General features: G+C 41.2%; 1 protein-coding gene across 1 annotated transcript; it reads left to right on the top strand.

Annotated features, from left to right (window-relative positions):
* The first annotated feature begins 4,069 nt into the window (after positions 1–4,069).
* Positions 4,070–23,616, top strand: fam189a2 (family with sequence similarity 189 member A2). Its single transcript, XM_037777128.1, has 11 exons — positions 4,070–4,569; positions 6,665–6,721; positions 9,485–9,595; positions 12,879–12,998; positions 13,781–13,888; positions 15,680–15,813; positions 15,928–16,063; positions 18,088–18,157; positions 19,463–19,687; positions 20,565–20,905; positions 21,945–23,616. The coding sequence occupies exons 1-11, from the start codon at positions 4,279–4,281 to the stop codon at positions 22,254–22,256; spliced, it is 1,905 nt and encodes a 634-aa protein (XP_037633056.1). The 5' UTR covers positions 4,070–4,278; the 3' UTR covers positions 22,257–23,616.

The raw sequence follows: 23,616 nt of genomic DNA, 5'->3' as shown, positions 1-23,616 counted from the left end.
GGACCACACCTTCTTCTGGGGACTCCTACACAGAAGGCAAGACCTAATATCTATAAACAGATTCTGAATACAAAGGCTATTGTCTGACAATGATTTAGCTTTAAATAAGCTCAGATGTCAGAGCTTAAAATTAGCATGTAAACATGCTACTTGTGAAACGATCCGGTCGAAGACGTCATCTCTCAACTTTAACTCCATTCTCACGACTCGAGTTGCTAATCGGACTGTAAACAATGACCGGTGATATCCGTTGGCTACACCGGAACCCCAGAAGTATTGTCCGTTGCCCCACAGGCTAAATCGTCATTAGAGCAATGGGTTCTGAGATTGCCGAGCACCTATCCGAATCGGCTGCAGTCCAGCGCCATAGTATGTTTGAATAGCTTCCGCCTCCCACTGGCTGTTACTGCAGACATAATTACAGATATCTGCAACGTCATTTCGCCTGGTCAAAACTCTAATTCAAGATATCTGTAATTACATTTTGACTATCCCTAACTCCAGTTTGAGATATCTACAAGGTCATTCTGACTAGTCAAAATGTTATTTTAGATATCTAAAAAGGACAATGTAGATATCTACAATTGAGGGGAATTAATTGTTACACACTGGTATTTTAACTTGAAAAGAGAAGGACAATGTAAGGATACCGCAGCCTCCAGGTTAGAGAACTGAATATAGATTCATAAGAACAGTACATATTTTCTCACTTCCCCTTACTGGTAGCTCTTCATGCATATATTATGTAAGACATTTCTGTAATACATGTCAATAAAAAAATCCACAGAAATGTCTCTTCTCACAGTTCTCAACTACTTACTACCAAAGAAATAGTCCTGAAAACTATTGACAATGTATTGTGTGGATTATCCAGAGTCTGTGCAGTCACAGCAAATTGGAGGTACGCGGGCGTCTGCACAGAACCTACGCGTACACCTTCTGATGACGAAAGTTACGGCACACGGCACCTCGCGTAGGCTACTTGTGGATGCGGAAAGTATCATTTTGGCTTAAGTGAGAATGTTTTTCGTTGATAAGTGGAACCAATCCTTTGAGTAAAGAGTTCAACTTGAAGCCTATGAAGAAGATGAACCAAGTACAACGAATTCCCACAAAGATCCATCATTTCCAATACTAGCTTCCAACACGTCTGTTTTATGTGAATCAATCTGTCGATCAAATTTGTTTTATATCATCGGGATACTTGCTGCGGTGCTGCCTGGAGCTATTTGAAAAATACATATGTGTCACCCATGTGGGGTGAAATGTACAAATTGTAAGCTTTGTATGTGAACATATAATTCTGTTATTTGTCTTGCATGATTACACTTTCATACAAATTTAATGTAACAGTATGTTATGTATCTTGTATATTGCTAGTTTATTACCATGTATATGTTTTGTATATGACATAACCATCAATAATAAAAAAAAAAAACAATCCACCAAGTATTGTTTTTTGCTGCACCACCATCACAGACTTCATCCGTAAAAGGAAATGCCTCAGGTGTCATCATGTGAACTAAGTGTGGAAGGACTATCTTGTGATAGCAATTGGTAAGAATCTGTTATCACGTGTCACATGAAAACTCTGAGCCAAGAAAGACAATAAGTAAAATATGAAAAGACGAAATTTGCATATGAACAGCTTCAAGCAACAAACGTCCACAGCATGCCTTGTTTAAGGTGAAGGTTGTCAGCAGAGATATATAGTGAAAGCGGGTAAATGGTCGGTATGAGCCTCTTAGGACACGGCCATGTGAACACTGTTGTCACATGAGCTTCAACGCATTATTTAAGATTTATCACTGATGCTGGTACGGACCAGGACCAACGACGTGTGAAGGTTATACATAGCTACAATATATCAACATGGTGGATTGTGTTGAGTTCATGGTGGAGTTCATTTCAACCTTTTCATTCTTTTTCAATGGGAATGATGTTTTCTCAAACTACTATATAAAATACTTCATCAAGGAACCTAATGTTGGGCGATATGTCAAAACTTTCAAACCGGCCACCATCAGCCCAACAATATGTAATTTCCCGATATATAAACACAGGTGTGTGTGCGCTGTAGTTTTTAGTGACTAAACTTAACCAAACCTTAACCACAGACGTGGCAGATCATGAAACGCTCATATGAATATTTTTTTGTATTTTGGAGGGCACTGACAAATGACCTATGTTCTCATTTACTTTGAAGGACTTGTTTGCTAAAAACGTTTCTGTCTCTTCCTCATTCAGTGACCTATAAGACGTAAGTGTTTTCAGATCAAGCAACAGCACTGTGTCATTAAAAAAGGGGCCGTGTTGGTGGGGGTACCAGTGGGACATTGTAATCAGGCGGCAACGTCAGGTTTTGAAAAGTGAAACCAATGTAGAAGTGCCTTAAACTTGCATTCTTTCCAATAGCCATCGGGGGCGACTCCTCTTGGCATTTTGACCATCACCATCTTGTTTTTTTGCAGCCAGAACTGGGTCGTGTCTAGAAAGTAACCCCCACCCCCCAAGTTGACTTAGGGGGTGGGGGTTGACTTCAAGTGGTTACAGTTGGGATAGATCGTTGGGTGGCAAGTCTTGCGAGAGTTTCCCCATGTTTTCTCATTTTGGGGTTTATCTTCTAGACACAACCCCAGAAGATACATGAGAGGGTGGAGCTAAGTGCAACCAAACAGTGAACAGGATAGTTTTGAACTTAAAACACACTGTGAAGGGGTTAAAGTTGTAAGACGAAAACACGGACAACTTCTAGACTGGACAGCGCTGTGGTGGTGACCTGTCAATCACAAGGTAGCCACGCCCTAAAGCATCCCCTGCTTTATGGTCTATTTGACTCTAAATGGGACCATAATTTAATAAATGAACATCGTGCTGTATTGAAGAAGACTTGAAACTAGCGATTGAGACCATAAACTCATGTTTACAATGTTTACTAAGATAATAAATCAAATAAAAAGTGAGAAGCAGGGTCATTTTCTGATAGACTTCTATACAATCAGACTTCTTTTAGCAACCAGAGGAGTCCCCCTTTGCTGGTCGTTAGAAAGACTGCAAGCTTAAGGCACTTCAGCATCGGCTTCACTTTTCAGAACCGCTCACTGGTTTTGACACAGCTTTAATTGAATATTGTTGTTAATGTTATTGTAAAATCAAATATATTGAATATTTAATCACATCAATGATATAAAACATTGCACTCATTTACAATTACAGTATGTGAGGAAGGAATAAATAGGGTGTGGGGCAGGGGTCAGCAACCTGCGGCTCCGGAGCCACATGCGGGTCTTTAGCCCCTCTCCAGTGGCTCCCTGTGGACTGTTTTTTTGTTTACATTTTCATTTCTCATTGTTGTAGGTCTATGGTACGTATTATGAGAATAAAGTCATAATATTATAAAGTAGTAATTTTACGTCTTTTTTTCTCGTAAAGTTATGACTTTATTCTTGTAATATTACGACTTTTTTTCTCTTAAAATTATGACTTTATTCTCGTAATATTACGACTTTTTCTTGTAAAATTATGACTTTATTCTCGTAATATTACAACTTTTTTCTTGTAAAGTCATGACTTTATTCTCGTAATATTACAACTTTTTTCTTGTAAAGTCATGACTTTATTCTCGTAATATTACGCCTTTTTTTCTCGTAAAGTTATGACTTTATTCTAATATTACGACAGATTTTTTTGTTGTTGTCTAAAATGGCTCTTTTGATACTAAAGGTTGCCGACCCCTGGTGTGGGGGGGGGTTAGGTGCCTTTTTTTCAATTCAAGCCCATGTGTCCTTCACAATTAAGCACGGGCCTGATCCAGAATGACCCCCTCATTGCTCCTTGCATGGTAAACAAATGTGAAACACTGCATTTATAATACATGTGTGTTATATGCTATGTAATGTCTCAAGTGTCCATTTGTCTCAGTATGGTATATTTTGAAGACCTCAAGTAGACGTGCTGTCCTCGTGCTGTTTACATGTCACACATGGCGCCTCGCTGCCCCTCCACGTGCCCCTCCCCCCGACCTGACTCCTCTCACCCCGCTGCCAAAATATGTGAAAGTCAATCCCAACAAGCTCTGCTGCTGCTCGGCTCGGCTCGGCTCAGCTCAGCGAGCTGGTGTTATTTTAAACCAGACACCATCATGGCAGCAGCACGGAGCAGCCCCACGCAGCTCCGCGAGGACCCACCCTCCTACAACCCGTGAAAACAAACAAACAAACGCTTCTGTCTGTGGAGAACCAGACTCTGTGGGGTTTTTCCCCCGTCGTCGAGCCTCAGATGTCGCTCCCGGTGGTGCTGCCGGGGTCTTGCTGTCCGGTTCTCGGAGGTCCGCAGCTCTCTGAGCCGTCTTTCCGAAACCGACCCCGCGGTTTATCTGCCGCCTCTTCCCGGATAACCGGCGGCTCCGGCGGCGCCTCTCGGCTGCTGCTGCCCGGCCGGCCGCTGCTCTCGCTGGGCTTGTTGCAGCTGCTGCTCGGCGGCTCTATGGTGGCGCTGTGCTTCGGAGCTCTGTCCCTCAGCAACTCACCACCCATCCGAAACTCATGTCCCTTCTGGGCTGGATCCTCGGTAAGTCAGACAGCCACGGCGGCTTCTAGCAGTGTGTGCACGACATGTTTCAATGTTTTATGGCAACTGTGCCTCTAAAACTTTCTCACAGTAACACAAATAGCCAGAGTTCAACAGCAGTAGGCTGTAGGCTGTATTATTCCAGGCTAACAGGCTCCTTACAGTCATGTGAATTAATCCTACACAGGTACAAAGTGTTTACATATTTAGCATTTTAAATCGACAGAAAAACAATGCTCTATAAGGCATTATGAGCTGTAGCCACTGTGACTGGTTTCCATTAAGACTGTCAGTCAGTCAGTCAGTCAGTCAGTCAGGGACACACACGACATGAGACTGTCAGATGCTTCCTCACGTATGTTACTGTCTGTCAGAGCTACTGGAGTGCTAGTTTGATGTATAGTATTTCACTGGAGCATGAGCAATACAGGTTCCTGTCAAAGAAAAAGAAATCCCATAAAACAAGACACTTCTGCAGACCTGATGGGTATTTAGTCTACTATATAGATAACTATGTGTAAGTCCAACAGCCATCAGCAGCAGTATAGGACTATAGGCTGTTAGACAGGCTGTATAAGCAAACAAAAACAAACTTATTTGGAAGCGAAAACAAGCCTGCAAAAGGCTCCATAAATCAACATACATACTACATACCCAGACAGAAACTTGTTGGTTCCGTTTCTGTGGTAACTGCATCAACAAAATCAGCATGTTAAAAAACACACTTCCTACATTTAAAATGTTCCTGTGAGCTCAGCATAACACATCATGCATTAGTTTTTTTCATTCAACCTTTATTTATACTTGAGAGATCATTGAGGGGAGACTCCTTATTTACAATGAAAGAGTCAGTTACAAAAACACAAAGGGAAACAACAACAGTAACAATGAGATATACAAACAGAGATTTATGATTTATAGAAATGTGTACATATGTATATGTATTGCTTTTAAGGATCGGCTGACTTATATGAAACAGGTCCAACGTGAGTTGAATGTGCATTGGCAGGTTGTTATACAGTATATGTATGAAGTGTCTGTGTCGTCACTACGCTGCATTTTTATAGACTATGATAATCTGGTCATAGGTCACATGTCTTGTCCATGTTTTTTGTTGTTGTTGTTTTTTCCACCACTGCAGGGCATTACCAGCCGAATCACTGGTTGATTTTGCATCTTCAGTGTAGAGTTTATATGATCCCAGCCAACATGGTTATGTGGGCCCCACATGGGTTATGCTGGGGGTACCTGGGTACCAAGTGGGTATGGGCCCAAAATGGGCATCTTATATGGAGCCCAATTTGTTAACTAAGTAGGTCCCACATGGGCTCCCCATGTGGGCTACCCATGTGGGTCATAGGTGGGTCACTAATGGGAAATTAGTGCATGGGCAAATAAAGATCGGCTGTTTTTTTTTTTTCAGGAGTGATACCAATTATTATTATTATTATTATTATTATTATTATTATTATTATTATTATTATTATTAGCTTAATCAAGGAGACCGATAACCAAAGGGACTATGGACAGAAATGTAGTTGTAATACAACAACGTTGCCACCACGGCAGAGCATTACCAGCGGAATCACTGGTTGATTTTGCATCTTCAGCGTAGAGGTTATATGATGTTCACCTTACGCAGAGCTCAACAATAAAGATTTATTGATTGCCCAGGGCAAGTAAAATGCAATGTCGGGCTAGTAAATCCAGCTACTCGCTTGCCCTATAGGGCAACCTTATCAAGTTTTTCTCACACCACTCCTCTTCTCTGTTCACTACACTGTTGCAGCTTCATCCAGTTCAAAACTCTGGTGCTGGCCTACAGGGCAGTGAAGGTATCTGCTCCTTCCTACCTCCAAGCCGTGGTCACGACATTTAGTAGCCGTCCCATCACTCAGAGGAGCCTGTGGTCGCTCCTCTGGGTCAGACTCTTCTCTGATCTGGATCCACAGTGGTGGACTAAACTCCCTGGATTTTTGTATTACATTTTGCTAGATATGTGCATTTGTTTGTATCTGTTTGTATAGTTTTGTGTTGTGTTTTTTTCACACAGTGTTGCACCACATGAAAATAATTTTTCTCCGTGTGTTTCCAGGTCATTCTGTCTGGCATCGTAGGCCTCACAACATGGAGAAGGCCCATGCTGTTACTGGTAAGGGATATTGTTTTGGTTCCTTCTAGAAAGCAGTGTGTTGCATTGATTACAATGTTGTGTTGCTGTTAAATTTAAATCCAGTCACCTAGTAGGGATGTCCAACCATGTTCCATGGAGAGCCAACAGTCACTCTTTTTGTTTTTTTAGACGCATTTTTGATGATTTCTGCTGTCAGCGTTGTCCTCGGTGCAAATACATTGTGTTTCCTGTGACCGCTTCACAATAAAAGCCACCTCGTTGTTCTCCAGTTGAGTCTGTAAATGTGAACTAGCAGCAATGGGACATGTTTGGTTAGCATTAGCAGTAACTTAATCCAGGTCTGATACGGCTGTAGGATTCAGTGGCGGGCCGTGTATTTTAGACCCAGGCTTTCAGTGTTAGGCTCCCGCAATCAAACCGCCTTCAAATAACCTCATCATGACACTAAGGCTATAGGCTATTGTCATTTGACGTAACCACCCCTTATTCGCAGTTACAATAACCTTTAACAAGTGGAATAAAGTGATTTATTCTCGCTCCCACTGCTGCCGCGGCGATCAGTCCCTGTCTCTGTAGCCTAATCGTCTCAGTACACAATCCAAAAGTCAAAATTTTATGAAAAAAGACGGAAGTAATAAAAATTCGCAACATGTTTTTATCTAACAAAATATTCGGCTTTAATCCACACTTGTTGATGTTTAGCCTTTCAAAAGCATTTTCACTGCGGCCAAAAAACTGCTCCCCGCTGTACAACTTAACACAATCAGGATTCAACAGGCTTCCACAGATTCCAGCCAAGCTGCTGGGCAAAAAACACACACATATGCCAAAATGCAGACTCAAAGGCACAGCCAGGCCACTGAATCATTCACACCAGCAGCACTGATCTAAAGCAAGCAATAATCAGTTGCTAATACATAAAAATTCATCAAATTTACCATTCTCATCATTTCAAGACAAAGTCTGTCCTCCTGTCTTTCTTTAAAAAGAGTTCAATGACACAGGAAAAGGCTTTGCCAGTAAATCTGGAGCAAATGCTCCAAACAGGGAGGAAAAACTGGCATGGCCATTTTCAAAGGGGTCCCTTGACCTCTGACCTCAAGATATGTAAATGAAACGAGTGTCCCCTTTACAGACATGCCCACTTTATGGTAATCACATGCTGTTTGGGGCAAGTCATAGTCAAGTCAACACACTGACACACTTGCACTTATCCTGAAGCGATCCGCATCTTAAATGCTTCACCGACTGTATTAAACAAACACATAGTCATAGTCAAGTCAGCACACACTGACACACTGACAGGGCAGGCCCTGCTGGCCCTGACAGCTCACTTGATAGAATTAGAGATGCCCTGATCACATTGTTGCCGCCTTTGATGATTGACGATCATCGATGTGCCATATCGACCAACAACAATCGTTTTTGTTGACAACAGGTGGAGACAGTTATTTCTAAGCCAGCTGTGCTTGGCTGAGGTGTTTTAATCCTGCCGATTTCACCATATAGTTGTTGCAATTTATATATTTTTCTGTTCCTGTTTACAGACAACTGAAAGAGTGTGAAATAGTAATTTAATCGTGACCCATAAACACTAGATGTTAACCAGCAGTCATTCCCAAGCTGCTGCCTCGTACACAATGAAACACCAAGCTGGCGTTCTAACATTTATACACTCTGAAGGCCAAACACAGTTTTTGAAGGAGAAAAAGGTTTTAGTCTGGTTGGAGGGCTGAAACGTAGAGATAGGGAAGTTTTTATTGGACTTTATTAGTTGTAATCCACAGAAGACATTTCACAAATGTGTAATGATTTCCAAATATTTCACTATCCACAAACATGTATTTTTGTATTTGTGTTGTGTAAAGTCACATCCACAAAAATAAAGGGCGATTTGCAAATACGCATAACTTACTCAGCAAATACGTATTTTAAGGTTTACATGTAAAGTGATATATACGCATTTGTGCATCTATTTCTACACGTGGAATGATATTTGCGCATTTGAAAATCGCTTCCTGTGGATTTATGGGCCACATGACATTTGTAACTTTCCTCCAGTTTGTTTACGGAAATTTATCCAGTTGGTAACGCATCAGATCTGTAGATAATGGTTGTAATCCACAGAAGATAATTCACAAATATGTACCATGATCTGCCACACAAATACAAAAATACGTTTGTGGATAGTGAAATATTTGCTGATCATGGTACATATTTGTGAATAGTCTTCTGTGGATTACAACTAATAAAGTCCAATAAAAACTTCCATAGAGAGAAAGAGATGCAGTTATGATGTAACTGGCTTAATGTGTACTCAAAGAGGCATGTAGCTCTGAACCTTGGCCTGCTGAACGAACTGCCAAACAAACGTCTATCGGGGAAAAAGTGCAACGCTAACATGAGTTTATAATAAGCACAAGTCAAACATCGGCACACTCACAGGAACATTTCTGATGTATCCTCAAATACACTCTTTTGCTTCTTTCAGTACTAAAAATATATCAACAATACATTTGAAAATTGCTTTTATAGCAATAAGGGGACATTTGTGATTTCAGTTGGACTATATCCTAATCTAATGTCATCTCACCTCTCTCTGTGTTTGCATATGGTCCATGCTACAGTAACTGTTTTGTCTCTTGCTGTTTGTTTACATCGTGTTTTATTAAATGTTTTTTTTTTTTACAGAATATGTCCACAGGGTTTGACACAAGTGTTCAAACCACAATAATCCATGTTACCTTCCTTTTTCATCCCTCCCCATCCCTCCATCTCCAGGTCAATATGTTTGTCCTGCTGTCTGTGGTGTGTGTGCTCCTTAATCTGGCTGGATTCATCCTTTGCTGCCAGGGAGCCCAGCTGGTTTCCAGTATGACCAGCTGCCAACTGGTGAGGCTGCTACCTGTGTGTTTGTGTTTGTGTGTCTGGTTTTGGTCTCATCATTTGTAGAGTTTCTGTATCTCCTTCTTTCACCTTCACGGTGTGTCTCTGCTTCCCTCTGTTCTTTCCTGTTGAAAGTCAACGGGATCACGCTTACTCATCTTTTTATGTATTCCATGTTGAACTACTTCACTGGGGAATGATATAACACGGCGAGTAAGCCAAAGAATGCACAGTGAAATCCTCGAGGACGCTGGTGTCCTCAGCTGACCTCCCTCTCTGAGGCTGTAGCGGCCTCAGTTTTAAAGCTAGAGTGAAGATAAACTACCACATGTACTAATGTGTACACCACTTCTATGAGGCATATCCTGTTGACCTCATATCCCCCGCTAAAGATCCCATATCCCCCCTAAAAAAACCAAGTGGGTCTATGGTGGGGAGGGTCCACTTTGAGTCTCATTGACTGATAATTTCATTATCATGAAATGTTTATTTTTCTGCGGCCTCTTTTCACACTAACAGAGTGCATTTCAGGTCATTTCTATTTCATTCCAGCAGTTTTTTTGTTTTCTTATTGCAGCATCAGGGCAGAGCCAGTTATGTGATTTTCTCTCTTCTCATTCAGACAGCCAAGCACTGTTTGTCTCGTTGACTAAAGGCCAGATTTACTAAGACTTTTTGCAGCTGTATATGCATTTGAGGGAGGATTGCGCAAATAATAGGAGGAGACATGTTAACAGGATGATTATGTATTCCTCTGGATTTACTAAAGTCGTGCAATTTTGCGGTGGAAAGCTGTTCGCCTCTGAGGACCGGTCATAAACATAAAGGGCAGATGGGGTTTACAACAGCCACGAGGAAGGATTGTAGTGGGGGAAAAGAAACATCCATCAAATTTAGACTTCAACATAACTAAAAGATTTTTAGAAAGAAAAGTGCACTCAGTAGAGTACAGATGTCCTCCAGGTGTGTGTCTCCCTCTCCCCTCCCAAACAAAGAAGAGTTGAATCTCACCCGGTTGTCCCTCCCTGCTCCCTTACAGTCAAGATGGCAGCGATAGATAACAAAAACAGGGATTTATTCATCTCGTATCTTGTGCCTAACAGACTGGGGGACAAGGAAGACAAGAGGAGATGGGAACACAAGGGCACAACCGTGACATTATATAAAACAGTCATGACTCTGTGAAACAAAACAGATAAAAGGACATTTGTAAATAAAATTAAATAAAAATTGTAATTAATGCTAATAAAAATTAGTTTCATTAATTTTTTCACAATGCTGTGGTTATATTTTGTCTGTATTTATTCATATGATTATTTCATAATGTCTATTTATTCTAATTAATTGAACTCGGTGTACTGTTTGTGTGTGTATTCATATGTTTGCAGTTGGTCATTGGGGGTATTTTACAGCTACACAGCATTTCACTCTTGGCTTTGACCGGGGGAAATGATCTCTGGCAGGTCAGGCTGCAGGAAATGTGATGAGTCATGTTCAGGCTGGAGCTTCTCTCTTTGTGACCTTTTGACCGTTCCTGCTGTTGAGTTGTCTTTCCTTCCTCCCTCCCTCCCTCTGCCAGGCTTCCTCTCCTCTGATTCTTTCCTGTCGCTCTGTTTTTTTCACGTCTGTCCTGTCTGTGAGGGTGTCGGAGGTAAAAGAATAGATTGGGTTACGCAGTGTTTTTGCACTCTGCCCTATAAATAGAGGTCTGTGTGTTTGTCTGATGTTTGTACTTTGACCAGCGGTGAGACTCGGCGCCTGGCGCTAAAACGTTTATGGCCGTCTAAAAAACGCTAGAAACCATCTCAAATCAAAGTGGGGGGATGAAATCGTCCATTGCAATGATCCACATGACCTCCATATGTCAGACATAGTTTGATGATCCAATTTAATTAGATACTGCATATATTGCACAGACTGCATCTGGAGAAGGCTCGCCCAACTCTATCCAGAATTTGGCCCAACCTGGTCAACGGTACAACCGAAACCCGGCAACCCTTATTCATTCATTTTGGGCTCAGCCTAATATGAGACGATTTTGGGTTACGGTCTGTGAAACACTCGTGTCTCGTCCGTGTGACGAGGCCATAGACGCAGCGCCATGTCTGGCAGTTTTGGGCGTTGTTCATAGAGATCTGAATCGCTCTCGAGCCCACGCTGTTGCTTTTCCGTCATTTTTAGGGAAGACGTCTCATTCTGTATAATTGGAAATCTACCCCCCACCTCCCACCCATGCATAACTCCTGATATACCCTTCAGGGCTCAGTTAATAAATTACAAAAAGTATGGCAGCCATTCCTGCACTACTATAATAATGTTTATTACTTTACTATAATAAGAAATATAACTTAAAGGGGCAGTGTGTAGGATTTTGCGGCATCTAGTGGTGAGGTTGCAGATTGCAACCAACTGAAACTTCTCCCGTGTGGCAAGCGTGCAGGAGAACTACGGTGGCCGTCGTGATAAATGTGAAAACACGAATAGCCCTCCTTAGAGCGTGAGTGTTTGGTTTGTCTGTTCTGGGCTACTGTAGAAACATGGCGGGTAGATATCAACGGTTCATTTTAAGCTAATGAAAACACAAAGAGTCTTATCTTCAGGTGATTATACACTAAAGAAAACATACTTATTAATATTATATTCCATTTCTGCTAATAGATCCCCCTAAATGCTACACACTGTTCTTTTAATGCCTGTAACTGATAATAACTTTGTTTTTTTTGCTTCATTTATTTATTTTGGGATTTATATCCTTATAATATTTTTTACTAATATTATTTTTTTTAAATTTTATTTATTGAATTTATTTCTTCTGTTGGCCAGTTTCCCAGAGTGGTGGGATGCAGATGTTGGCATACTGTATAATGTGTAAATGGTTGAAAACCCAATAAAACCATTTGAATAGATTAAATGCTGATGCAGCAGATCTATCGCCGTACTCCCGATGTAGCTTCATGTGGCGTCAAATGTAAACAGATACTTTCGTCTGTAAATGATATTTCACTGACTCATTGCTTGTGCAGAAATGTAAACTTACTCTTAACGTTACATCATGTTGAGGTTTTAAACAAACATTATTATCAAATCAGAATCCAGTATGGCATCTGCTCATCACGTCGGAATCTTTCCAAAGTGTGATATAAGGCAGGAGATCAATTAAACCTTTTTAATACATTTTATTATTCGTTAAGTTGCTCCTGAAGAAGAGACCTAGATTTTTTTGGGGGGCATCATGAATTATGAAATGTGTTAAATCTTAACAATCTTGTGTGTGTGTGTGTTGTTTCAGAGTGAGGCTGGAGATGTGTGTTACTGCTGCTCCCTCTCACCCAGCTCCAAATGTCCCGAGGAGAAGCTGCTGGAGCTCCACCCTGCCCACTCCTGCAGCACCATGAGGATCCTGCTCAAGGTACACCTCTATACATCACTGCTGTTATTCACCGTGAGCTGATCAGTGCATACATCCTGTGCACCTTTTAATATAGTTACACATATACACATTTATAATCATCACGTTAGAAAAAGAAAACTGTGGACAACAGATACTGTGAGAGTCCCTCCTATTCATTCATAGATCTCTGCAGACTGATTTACAGATGTTCCTGCTTTAATCACATTAAATGTTTGTTGTTTTTTTTATGCTGATTCAAACACATCTACTGGTTGGAGAGTAGAAATGATATAATATGGGTTTCACCTAGTGTGTACAGAAAAATACTTTAAGTTACACATTTTGACTAAAAATTGAACAATGAAAGACATCAAAATGTAATTTCATAATTCCATACACAATTTGTATTTGTTAGAAATCTATATTTACATGATTTAATATTTACGGCACATTGGCTCCACATATTTAGCTTGTGCTTGTTTACAGAGTGACAGAATGATGAATGGTTGGTCAGTTGAGTCATGCTTTCAAATGTCTATGCTTAGTGTAATGTCTAAAACCAACACCTCTCCTGCCTTATTTGATAACTCCTGCACCATGCATGCTGCACCGGGTACCAAAATAGCAAAGAGAAGAGCAAAATGCATCTCAAATTATCAGTCATCAACTTTTTGTAATGCACTATTCTATGCACCTTGTGACTATTGAGCCCTTGGTCTGATTTGAATGTGCACAACAGATAAAATAGTTCTGTCTGCTCTGTTTGAACTGATCTGATCTGGTGTCTTTTTCTCTCCCAGAAAGTGTTGTTTGCACTGTGTGCCCTGAACGCTCTCACCACAGCCGTGTGCCTTATGGCAGCTGCCCTGAGATACCTGCAGATCTTCACCGCAAGAACACCCTGCATGGTACGATCACACCACAGTCAGGTCTGCTGCAGCCAGGCTAATGTTGGGCACTACCGACAATGGGTTGGTTTTATAGCCTACTGCTGGGAAATATCCAAAACAGGGCTGTCATGTTAATCATGTTCTTTTACTACATGATCATCGTGGCCAAAAGAATTCACAATATTATCGCGATATCTATAGAAAATTTGAGAAAAAATGATAATAATGTTATCAGTCAAATTCATCTTTGTTTATTGTGCATTTTATCTCTTTTTTTGGCAAATGAATGACACTCAAAATACAAGTGCAGAGAGGTGGGGAGAGAGTCTGTAACCATAACTGTATATATAAGTGATGGAAACATGACACCCGGATGGACACGCTATTTTTCGCCCCTTTTTCCGCCGCTTTCTTTGTCATGTCAGCCACAAATTCTGTCCGTCTCGAATATCGTTCCAAATTAGTCAGCGCCGAGTTTGACGAGAGACTGAATAAGTAACAGATATAAAAAAAAAGGGTATTAGTGTGTAAGTGCAGCACTTAGCTGGATGCAGACATCTCTGTGATATTTTTCAAAAATATAGCTACCAACACCTTTAAGGCTCACTAATGAACATTGTTTATTGTTTGCTGTTTATTAATAAAAGGATCCCCAAAAGCCCCTGCTGATGCGGTTTCTGGGTTTCATAGTATCTTGTTTGTTTCGTCTGTACACAAACATAAATGTAAAAAAATGACGTGGCTTAATGTTATAGCAGTTAGAATTGGAGTACACAGACATTAGAGTGGTGTTGATCTTCTCATCTCACTCTGCAAAAGACAGCAAAAAAACATATTTTCCAAAATGTTGAACTATTCCTTTAACAACCCCGTCAGCTTCAGAGTTCATTCTTGACCCTGGAAGTAGCAGTTGAGTTTTACCTCAAGGCCCAAGTTGTCACTGTCCTGATCATGGTCTTATCAGTAGTGTGGCGTTTTCATGGATTTGTTTTCTCTACTTTTTAAGCACTGTTTGTCCGTGTGGACTTAAAAAAAGCCTTGAACCTCAGCTTATAAAACCACATTGATAGTTTGTGCTGCATTTTATTAGTCTATCTTCTGCTGTCACCGTGCCCACTGGTCATGTGACCACAGTGTGGTCTGATATAATACAGGGTTTCTGGGGGATCCTTAAAAAGTCTTCAGTTCAATTGTCTAAAATTTAGCCCAGTGCCCACTCTAAAAGATTTCTCAAATGTTAACAGATGTTGAAAGTGTGAGAGACCCCCACACATAACAACATGTAATGATACAGTTAACAGTTTTGTTCCTATATTGTGTGGAGGGCAACGATTTGCGACTTTGCATCCACAGCTGTCCTGGGGGTTCCCTCCTCACAACACCATATCAGATTGTAAATATTGTTTAATATTTCAAATCGGTGTGGCCGGGATGGACTTTCGAGCAGATCGGATGATGTAAAAAAACACTCAACATACCTCACACCACAGGAAAATCTGGCAAGATAATCTTTAGATCCATCAATAAATCCGAGCTTCGCTGACCATTGTCGGGAGGGGGGTGGGAGGGGAATCGGGCCCAAAAAACTGCTTGATTCTCTCTTGTGTAGTGTGAACCCTGCTTTAGATTCAATTCTGCTTCACTTTGCTGCGATGGTGAAGTGCAAATTGACCCAGACGTGTATGGAGAATACGATGTTTGATACGTGTTTAAAGGCAGAGGGGAGCCCGTGTGAAGCCTGATGCTGCAGAGATTTTGCAATAGCATTTAACATGATGTGTGATGTCACGTGTCTCTGCTCTGTGATAGGACGAGCACAGGGCCACAGTGGAAGAAAGGGAGGATCCTGCTCAGGTCCCAGACCCTGATGAGTTTGTGGCCCCAGCCCCTCCCCCCTCCTACTTCTCCACTTTCTACTCCTACACACCTCGCCTGGCTCGCCGGTAACCCCCCCCCCAACTACATCTATACTTTAGTCCTGTTTTTAATGTGTCACATTAGCTTGATAGAACATAACAACTCACTCACTGGTTTGTTGTTTGACTTGTGTGTTTCAGGATCCTTGGGGACAGTGTGATCCCTCTCCCTCATATCTACGGGGCTCGGATCAAAGGGGTGGAGGTCTTCTGTCCTCTGGACCCCCCACCTCCATATGAGGTTGTCGCTGGAAGCTCCACCGACGCAGTCACACAGGTACACTCCAAATTAACATCCTTTACACTATAGCCAAACCGATGCTGGATTTTTGAGGCCGATACTGATTTCAATATTTGAGTTTAAAAAAACCAGATAATATATCGGCGGATAGTAATGTTTTTTAAAAAAAACAGACTCATAACATAAAAAACAATCTTGATACGGATCCCTGAGATTTTTCTTTTTTTTTGCGACCCAGATACATACTGAGCAGGACATTCTATAGGTGAAAAATCAACTTAAACTTGAAATGGAGACACTGTTATAATGACCTCAAACCTAGTTTGCTATTTCTGTGCTGCAGTTTCTTGATACTTATCAGCTGAGACATAAAAAGTTTGAAAATCTGTGTTTGGTGGATTATTTCTCTGTTGTTACAGTGCTGATTGGCATTGTATTTTACATCGTTGGAAAGCCTGTTTATTTACCTTCACAATGATGTCCAACTTGTAAGGATCATGCATTTGTGGGATGAGCAGCACAGCTGATTATGTGTTGGTTGCTCTAACACGTACAGCACGCCCAAGCTGATCCCACAAGTGTTGAATTGGGTTGAGGTCTGGACTCTTGGCAGGCCGTTCCATTCTCTCTACTCCCACATTGTGGAGGTAGTCTGTGATAACCCTGCCTCTGTGGGGGTGAGCGTTGTCATCTTGGAGGATGAAGTTAGGTCCCAGATTGTGGCCTTCAATGATGACAAGCCTTGTTCTGCCAGTGACATCATTGAGGGAACACACAACCACGCTGGCTGACCTGCAACGAATCCTGGTTGAGGAATGGAACGCCATCCCACAGCAACGTGTGACCAGGTTGGTGACCAGCATGAGGAGGAGGTGCCAGGCTGTTGTGGCTGCGTATGGATCTTCCACCGCTACTGAGGCTCCTGACGGTGTATTAAATGAATCAATATGTCTTGTTTGTTCCTTGTTACTGAAAAAGAGTTCAATCATCCAATCCATCAAACAACTCAAAACAAGAGTCAATACCAACAGGAGAATACACTGTTTACCATTGACGGAGCAGTTTGGCAAATTTTTCTTGGGCGCTACCCACATAATCAGCTGTGCTGCTCATCCCACAAATGCATGATCCTTACAAGTTGGACATCATTGTGAAGGTAAATAAACAGGCTTTCCAACAATGTAAAATACAATGCCAATTAGCATTGTAACAACAGAGAAATAATCCACCAAACACAGGTTTCCAAACTTTTTTTCCGAGTTTATGATTAAAAAAAATATTTTTTATAAAACTGTCCCTATATCCTGACAGTAGTACATGAAACAGGTAACATGAAAAAAGTCATGTGTCTCCGGTGTCCTACGGTGCTCCTAACGGCATCTGCAAGATTTCACATATCGGAGGAAAACGAGCAGTAAGAGCTGATCTAAGGTCTGCTGTCAAGCTGCCGTCTATGAGAGCCGGCTGTCAGTCACTGGCGAATTCCGACCAAACGGTCAAACTAGGCAGCGCTGATTAAATATGAATCAATATTATGTTACGTTAATGCCTATTTCTCGCCTCAAATGTTTTCAGAATCATCTTGTAGTGCACGGTTTAGCTGTAAAATGACAAAGTAAAAACAGAGCCATGAGGAGGAGCAGAAGTCTAGTTATCTCTCAGAATACTTGAATTACAATATGCTGAAAGGTTATTATGGAATTTTTGCCCAATGATGCCAAAAATAAACTGCCTACTGCCACTTTAACTGTCGGTTTTCCACACAAATCAACTTGCAGGGATCTGGAACTTGTTTTAGATCAATAATCCATCACAGTCGGCAGCTAGTCGCCTTCTTTATTTGTCAAAGCTACAAAATATCTCTAAAAAAAATATCTATCAAAATGTATATGCTCAACTGCTCTATGACTAAAACATGCAACTATATTTGGAAACTGGCAGCTCGTCATGTTGATGAATTCTGGGTGTAAAGAGATATTTGAATTTGTCAATAAGTTATAATTACCAACTCAACATCTTCTGCCTATCCCAGTGTGATGATGTGTGTTTGTTTATTTCAGGAGACAGAGATTGCTTTGACAGAGTTGACTACGAACCCGACTGACTCTCCACCAGGAGCCTCCGTTCGAGGTAGGAGCCAGTTACAAACGGGGGGGGGGGGGGGGATCTGGGAATGTAAAACTCTGAGATACCTGCTCTGGTAATCTTTCTACTGCCCTGCGATTGGATGATCATTTGGAAACAAAACACTGTGACAGTGGGTGCTCCAGTGTCATTTATAGGAAAGGTATCATACTATCAAGCTGTTTCACTTGTGCAAGGCAAAACTCTATTAAGACATATTTTGTTGTTTTATCGTTCCAGTTTTTCTACACATGTTGCCACGTCTCTACAGGTTCCCCTGAGGTGGGGCTGCGTTGTCTGTGTGGAAGTGCACCCGCAGCTTTACTGTCGGTTTGTTTACGTGCGTGCTAGTGCTACAGTGGGCTTTCTTGGCTGAGGTTTACCTCAGTGTGTCAAGGCCTGAATTTTATTATCTCAGCCAGGCGTAAGCCTGCGGGGAGATAATGAAAATCGTTTTTGTAACAGATCATACTTGGCAACAAAGTTCACTTAGCAATGTTAAAAATTTCAATATTATCCTTTGTAATATAAGTTCCATTTGTGTGCGCATGATGTATGACAAAATGAAAGAATCCAATTTTCATTTTTATGTCAGCCAACCATCAAAACCACTGATTCTCTGAGATCTCCTTCAAACAGCAGAGCTTTCCACCAAATGTAACTGTCAAACAATTTGCTATAAATGGTCAATTTATACATAAGTGAGTCGTTTTATTAGTTTTTATAAAGATGGTTTCGGTGTTATATGTAAGTCATGAAGTAAGTAGATTGTTAAAGGGAGTCTTACACGTGGCTTTCAAAATCCATTCACGTAGAAGTTTTACCTGCAAGAATATTCATGAGAATTTGACACAACAATTTGGCTGTGACCTTTGGTTGTGTGTTTTTAGGAATTCTGCTACCAGCCTGTATTTTACAAGTAAGGAGTAATCGGTTATACACGTTTATGTCATTTTGTCTTCTCCTCTGATGATTCTGGTTTATGCACTCACGTGGCCTTTCATCCTGTACTCCTCATATTCACGATACTGATACCTTCAGCTGCTTGTAGCGGTCATGTGATCCCTGTCATATTTGTCCCACTCTATGTAAAACTCCCTTATGTGTGTTTATCAGACACACATGTTTATAAAAGTATATTTGTCGAAGCATTCGTGGTGAAGACGCACCCTTACGCATTGATGGAAATGTGTGCCACATTTGTTAGTTGGAGCATCCACCCGTCTTCTGTCAGTCTGTGTTAGAATGAATGTCAGACACTGCCTTTTGTTCTAATAGCACTTGTGTCCATCTGTCTGTATTTGGTCTTAGACGGCAGTTCCCAAATGGCATCGGCATCACCAGGCGTCCTTCCGCAAGCCAAGCCTCAGCTCCAACCCCAGCTCCAGCGTCAGTCCCAGCCCCAGCTCCAGCCCCAGCCTCCTCCTCAGCAGCAGCAGCAGCAGCAGCAGCCCACTGCAGCACTGACCACCAGGAGGAAAGCGAGGATCCACCGCTCCAACAGTGACCCCGTGTTGATGGACCTCGCTGCTAAAGGTTGGCTTTTTTTTTTTTGCTCATGTGCAACTATGCAATCATGGGAAGTTTGTACATCAGTGTGAGATGATTTGTGACACACACACAACTGTGACACACCAATCCAATCTGCACATCAGTAAGACATTTCATTCAGCAGTACCATCAACACTCTACGATCAACCCTTTGAGATTTATTCAGTACAGTATCTTAGGGTGCTTTCACACCTAACCTGTTTGGTTCAGGTTAAAACGAACTCCGGTCCGTTTGCCCTGGTAAGTACGGTTCCAAATGGACTCTGGTGCGGTTTCGTTTGTGGTGTGAAAGCAAACGAACCAACCGCAGGATTTTATGATAGCAGATATGTGATTTTAGTATGATTCCAAAAAGCTAAACAACTCATAAATCCATCTGCTGATAATGAAATCTTTTCAGGAAACAATCTTATTGATCTGTATTTAGGTACTGTATATATACATGTATATATAAGCACGTCAGTGCAGGTCTTTTCCCTGATTAATCGGTCAAAAGCTGTTAAAACTGCTGTGCTTGTAAACATTTTTTCCCATCGGTTTCACAGATGAAAAAAAAAATAATAATTTAATTAATTTAATGAACGGATAGAGAAGCTTTTTATACAGTATAAAATACACACCGAGATACTGTAAGAATCACTTGTGTCAATTAGATCAGTACATACTGCTTCATGGATGTTCCTATATCCACACCTTAAATCTCAAATTTATTTTTTTTTTGTTACCGTTTGGTGACCAACCACTTTTGTACCACTAAAGCTCTGTTTCACACTTCAAGCACTGTTTGCAAATGATATGTAGGATATACCGGTACATCTGAGAACCTGAACCATCTTCTTCCCTTCTCTGATGTCTGCTGTAGTGCTGAACAGCAGCGACGCTCCCCTCGCTCCCTCTCCTCAGACCACAGATTCTTCCACCCAGACCTCCCAGCCCACGCTGGCTGCCTACACCCAGGGCCAGGTCACACTGCGACGGGGCAACACCGACAGCAGGACGCCCCGCCGGCCCCGGCCCTCCTCCATGGTGGACTACCAGAGCTACCGGCACACACAGCAGCTGGTCAGGAAAATCCTGGAGCAGCCGGCCGCCCAGGGCCTGGCCCCCGAGGTCCAGGAGCTGGTGGACAGCATACGGAATGTCCTGCAGTCAGATCAGGAGCACATGGAGGAGGCGGTACGCTGCGCCAGTTACATAGAACAGGTAGGAGTTCATACAGAAACATTTGTCATTCAAAACTACAAATACAAAAAACAGTGACGGGTAATTCACCCATTTGAGATTGGGTAAAGTACAAAAATGTTAATGCTTAAAGGATAAGGCTGGCATTTTCTTTTTCTTACAGTCAACAAATCCAATAAAAAGACCAAAACCAACAATGTGTTTCCATTGGTTCCTACTGAAGATGTAAATCTTTAAAAACACCTCACAATATATAGTGTCATTTAAAAAAAGGTGCAATAATTTCCTAAAGCAGCTTGTCACTGTAGATTTTATCAAACGTTACTCAAAACAGGAGGAACGTTTGTTGGGGACTATTTTCAGCGGTGGATTAATCCACATTTGATGCTCGGTGTATGTGGGGTCAGAATAAACTACAGTGAGTGTGTTTCATGGTAACGAAGGAACACGCAGTGGTGGTTTGGCTCTTTTTTAGGAGATTTGTTGACTATAAGAACAATATAAAATATAACTTAACCTGTAGACTGTGGTGATAAAGGTTATTTCAAGGCCATTTGATGAAAACGTTCTGACAAACTGTGACACTGTTGTTGTCAAAATGATTATTCACACGAACACAATTTAAATGTTAAGATAGTCGCAATTTTATTTTGTCACAGAGATACCAAACCAGTTCTAAAAGATATTTAATAATTATTTAATTATCAACTCTTATTATATTTTAACATTTAACATCACTTAGACCTATTTTTGTCTTTTTTTAGGTGCGACAGGAGGTCGTTTAGAGAGGTGTTAATTCAGCTGTATGATCATTTAGGAGGATGTAGCTTGTGCTGATGTTGAACTGTTATACAGAGAGGTGTTTCTGTTATTTAGCCTTCCCTCATTGATATAAATGGGGTAGACAAAATAACAGACACACCTGTCAGTATAACACTTGTGTGTATATATATATATATATATATATATATATATATATATATATATAAATGAATAAATGATGTTTGTTCTGTCTATATATTGAGCGGTCGTGAACATTAGTTTTCCTGTTGGCTTTCAGGTGTTCACTGACTCCGAGATGGGTCCCAGTCAGCCTAAACCTCCCCAGCAGCCGGCAGCCAGTTACTCCCAGACTTTCCCTCGCCCCCCCAGGAGAAGGCCCGGTCTGCTGCACCTGCAGAGCTGCGGGGACCTCAGCTCCTTCACCTGTGCCGCACTCCAGTCTGAGGAACATCGAGGAAACAGTAGAAGAGTGGGGTCGAGGGCGGGCTCTAGAGGGGGTTCAAGGTCAGGGTCAAGGACAGGGTCCCGTCTGGATCATCCCGAACGCCCTCACAGTCTGATCGGAGTCTTTAGAGAGACGGTGCTGTGAGGGGAAAACCAATCGTATTGAAATTATGTTGGATGGCAACACAGCTGGATGCTGTTGCTAAACTTTGAGAGAAAACTGTTATAATCCAACCAAGTTGGAAGTGTGTGTGTGTGTGTGTGTGCGCAGATGAGTGTGTATGAGTGCAGTTTTTAAACAAAAAAAACAACCTTTTTGCTCTGCTGATACTGTTTTTGTGACAATTTATTTGTGAAATCAACAAAATGTGGGCACCTTATATTGAAAGATAGTACCCAGCATTCAAAGTTTTGTATGCTTTGAGATTTTAATATTGTAATATGTTTGCATTTGTTCCAGTCAACTCAATAATACGACGGCATATTAGGGCCATTGTAGCCGGGGGAGGTAATATTACAAGAAAGAACTCAGAATTGCAATCGGCGGCTCATATTACTGTCGGTGGCATATGTGGTGTGCTGAGGTTGATCCAACCTTGCAAAGTGAAGCGATGTGGTTCCTAAACAAACACGCCCACTATTTTTCATTACCACAGCTTTGCACTGCACTGTTTTTCCTCGTTTGTTTTTTTTATCGTAAATTTACGACTTTATAATCTCGTAAATTTGTGAGTTTTTTTCTCGTAAATTTGCCACTTTAATCTCAGGTTATCAAAGTTTTCTTCTCGGAATATTACCCCCCCTCCTCCCCCGGCTCCGTCATCATTATTTTTTTTTACCTACAATGGCCCTAATAGGCCATCGTACAATACAATAGTGTCATGGTGTTATTTAATGGTCAGATGCATCAGCGTTTCAGATATTGATAAAACAGTAATGCTTTATTTTATGGGTCCATAATTTCTTCATCATTCCTAACAAGTTCCTTGGAAAGAAATGTGGTACTAATTATGGGGAAAATGGGAATGTACTTAATTTTAAATCTTTTCATGTTCAGCTGATATCAATTAATTATAATTTAAGTGTACCACTTGAACCACTTTATACCTTTTATATTTAGTACCAAGTTGTACAGTTCTTTCCAGGAAACTTATTGGAAATGATTTGAAAATTACAGACCATTTAATAAAGTATTCCTATAGATAGTCACAGCTCACCTGGGTAGCTGGCTTGCCAGTTAGCAAACAACAAAGCTTTGGTTGTGAAAGTTATTATGTGAAAGATCCACACAGATTTATCCAGCCACTGCAAGTGAATTGTGGTTCTTCTTCCAATGCAATGAATTGACTTTGGTACAAAAAGTTTGTGTTCTTAACGGTGGTGTGTGTGTGTGTGCACACATCATGTGGAGGTAGTGTTGGCAAAAGATTCCTGTGTTGACAATGACCGTTTCTGTCCCTGTTAAATAAAGCCCTAATAAATTTGCTTTAATTACCTTGAACACA

The sequence above is a fragment of the Sebastes umbrosus genome, chromosome 8 (assembly GCF_015220745.1).
Source record: "Sebastes umbrosus isolate fSebUmb1 chromosome 8, fSebUmb1.pri, whole genome shotgun sequence".
NCBI classification, from domain to species: domain Eukaryota; kingdom Metazoa; phylum Chordata; class Actinopteri; order Perciformes; family Sebastidae; genus Sebastes; species Sebastes umbrosus.
This window is presented reverse-complemented; position numbering and strand designations above follow the sequence as displayed.

Excerpts from the sequence above, each read along its gene's own strand:
- fam189a2 (XM_037777128.1), top strand. The coding sequence starts at position 4,279 with ATGTCGCTCCCGGTGGTGCTGCCGGGGTCTTGCTGTCCGGTTCTCGGA. Across the intron at positions 16,064-18,087 it reads CCACCGACGCAGTCACACAG|GAGACAGAGATTGCTTTGAC; the intron begins GTACACTCCAAA and ends TGTTTATTTCAG. Across the intron at positions 19,688-20,564 it reads GATGGACCTCGCTGCTAAAG|TGCTGAACAGCAGCGACGCT; the intron begins GTTGGCTTTTTT and ends TGTCTGCTGTAG.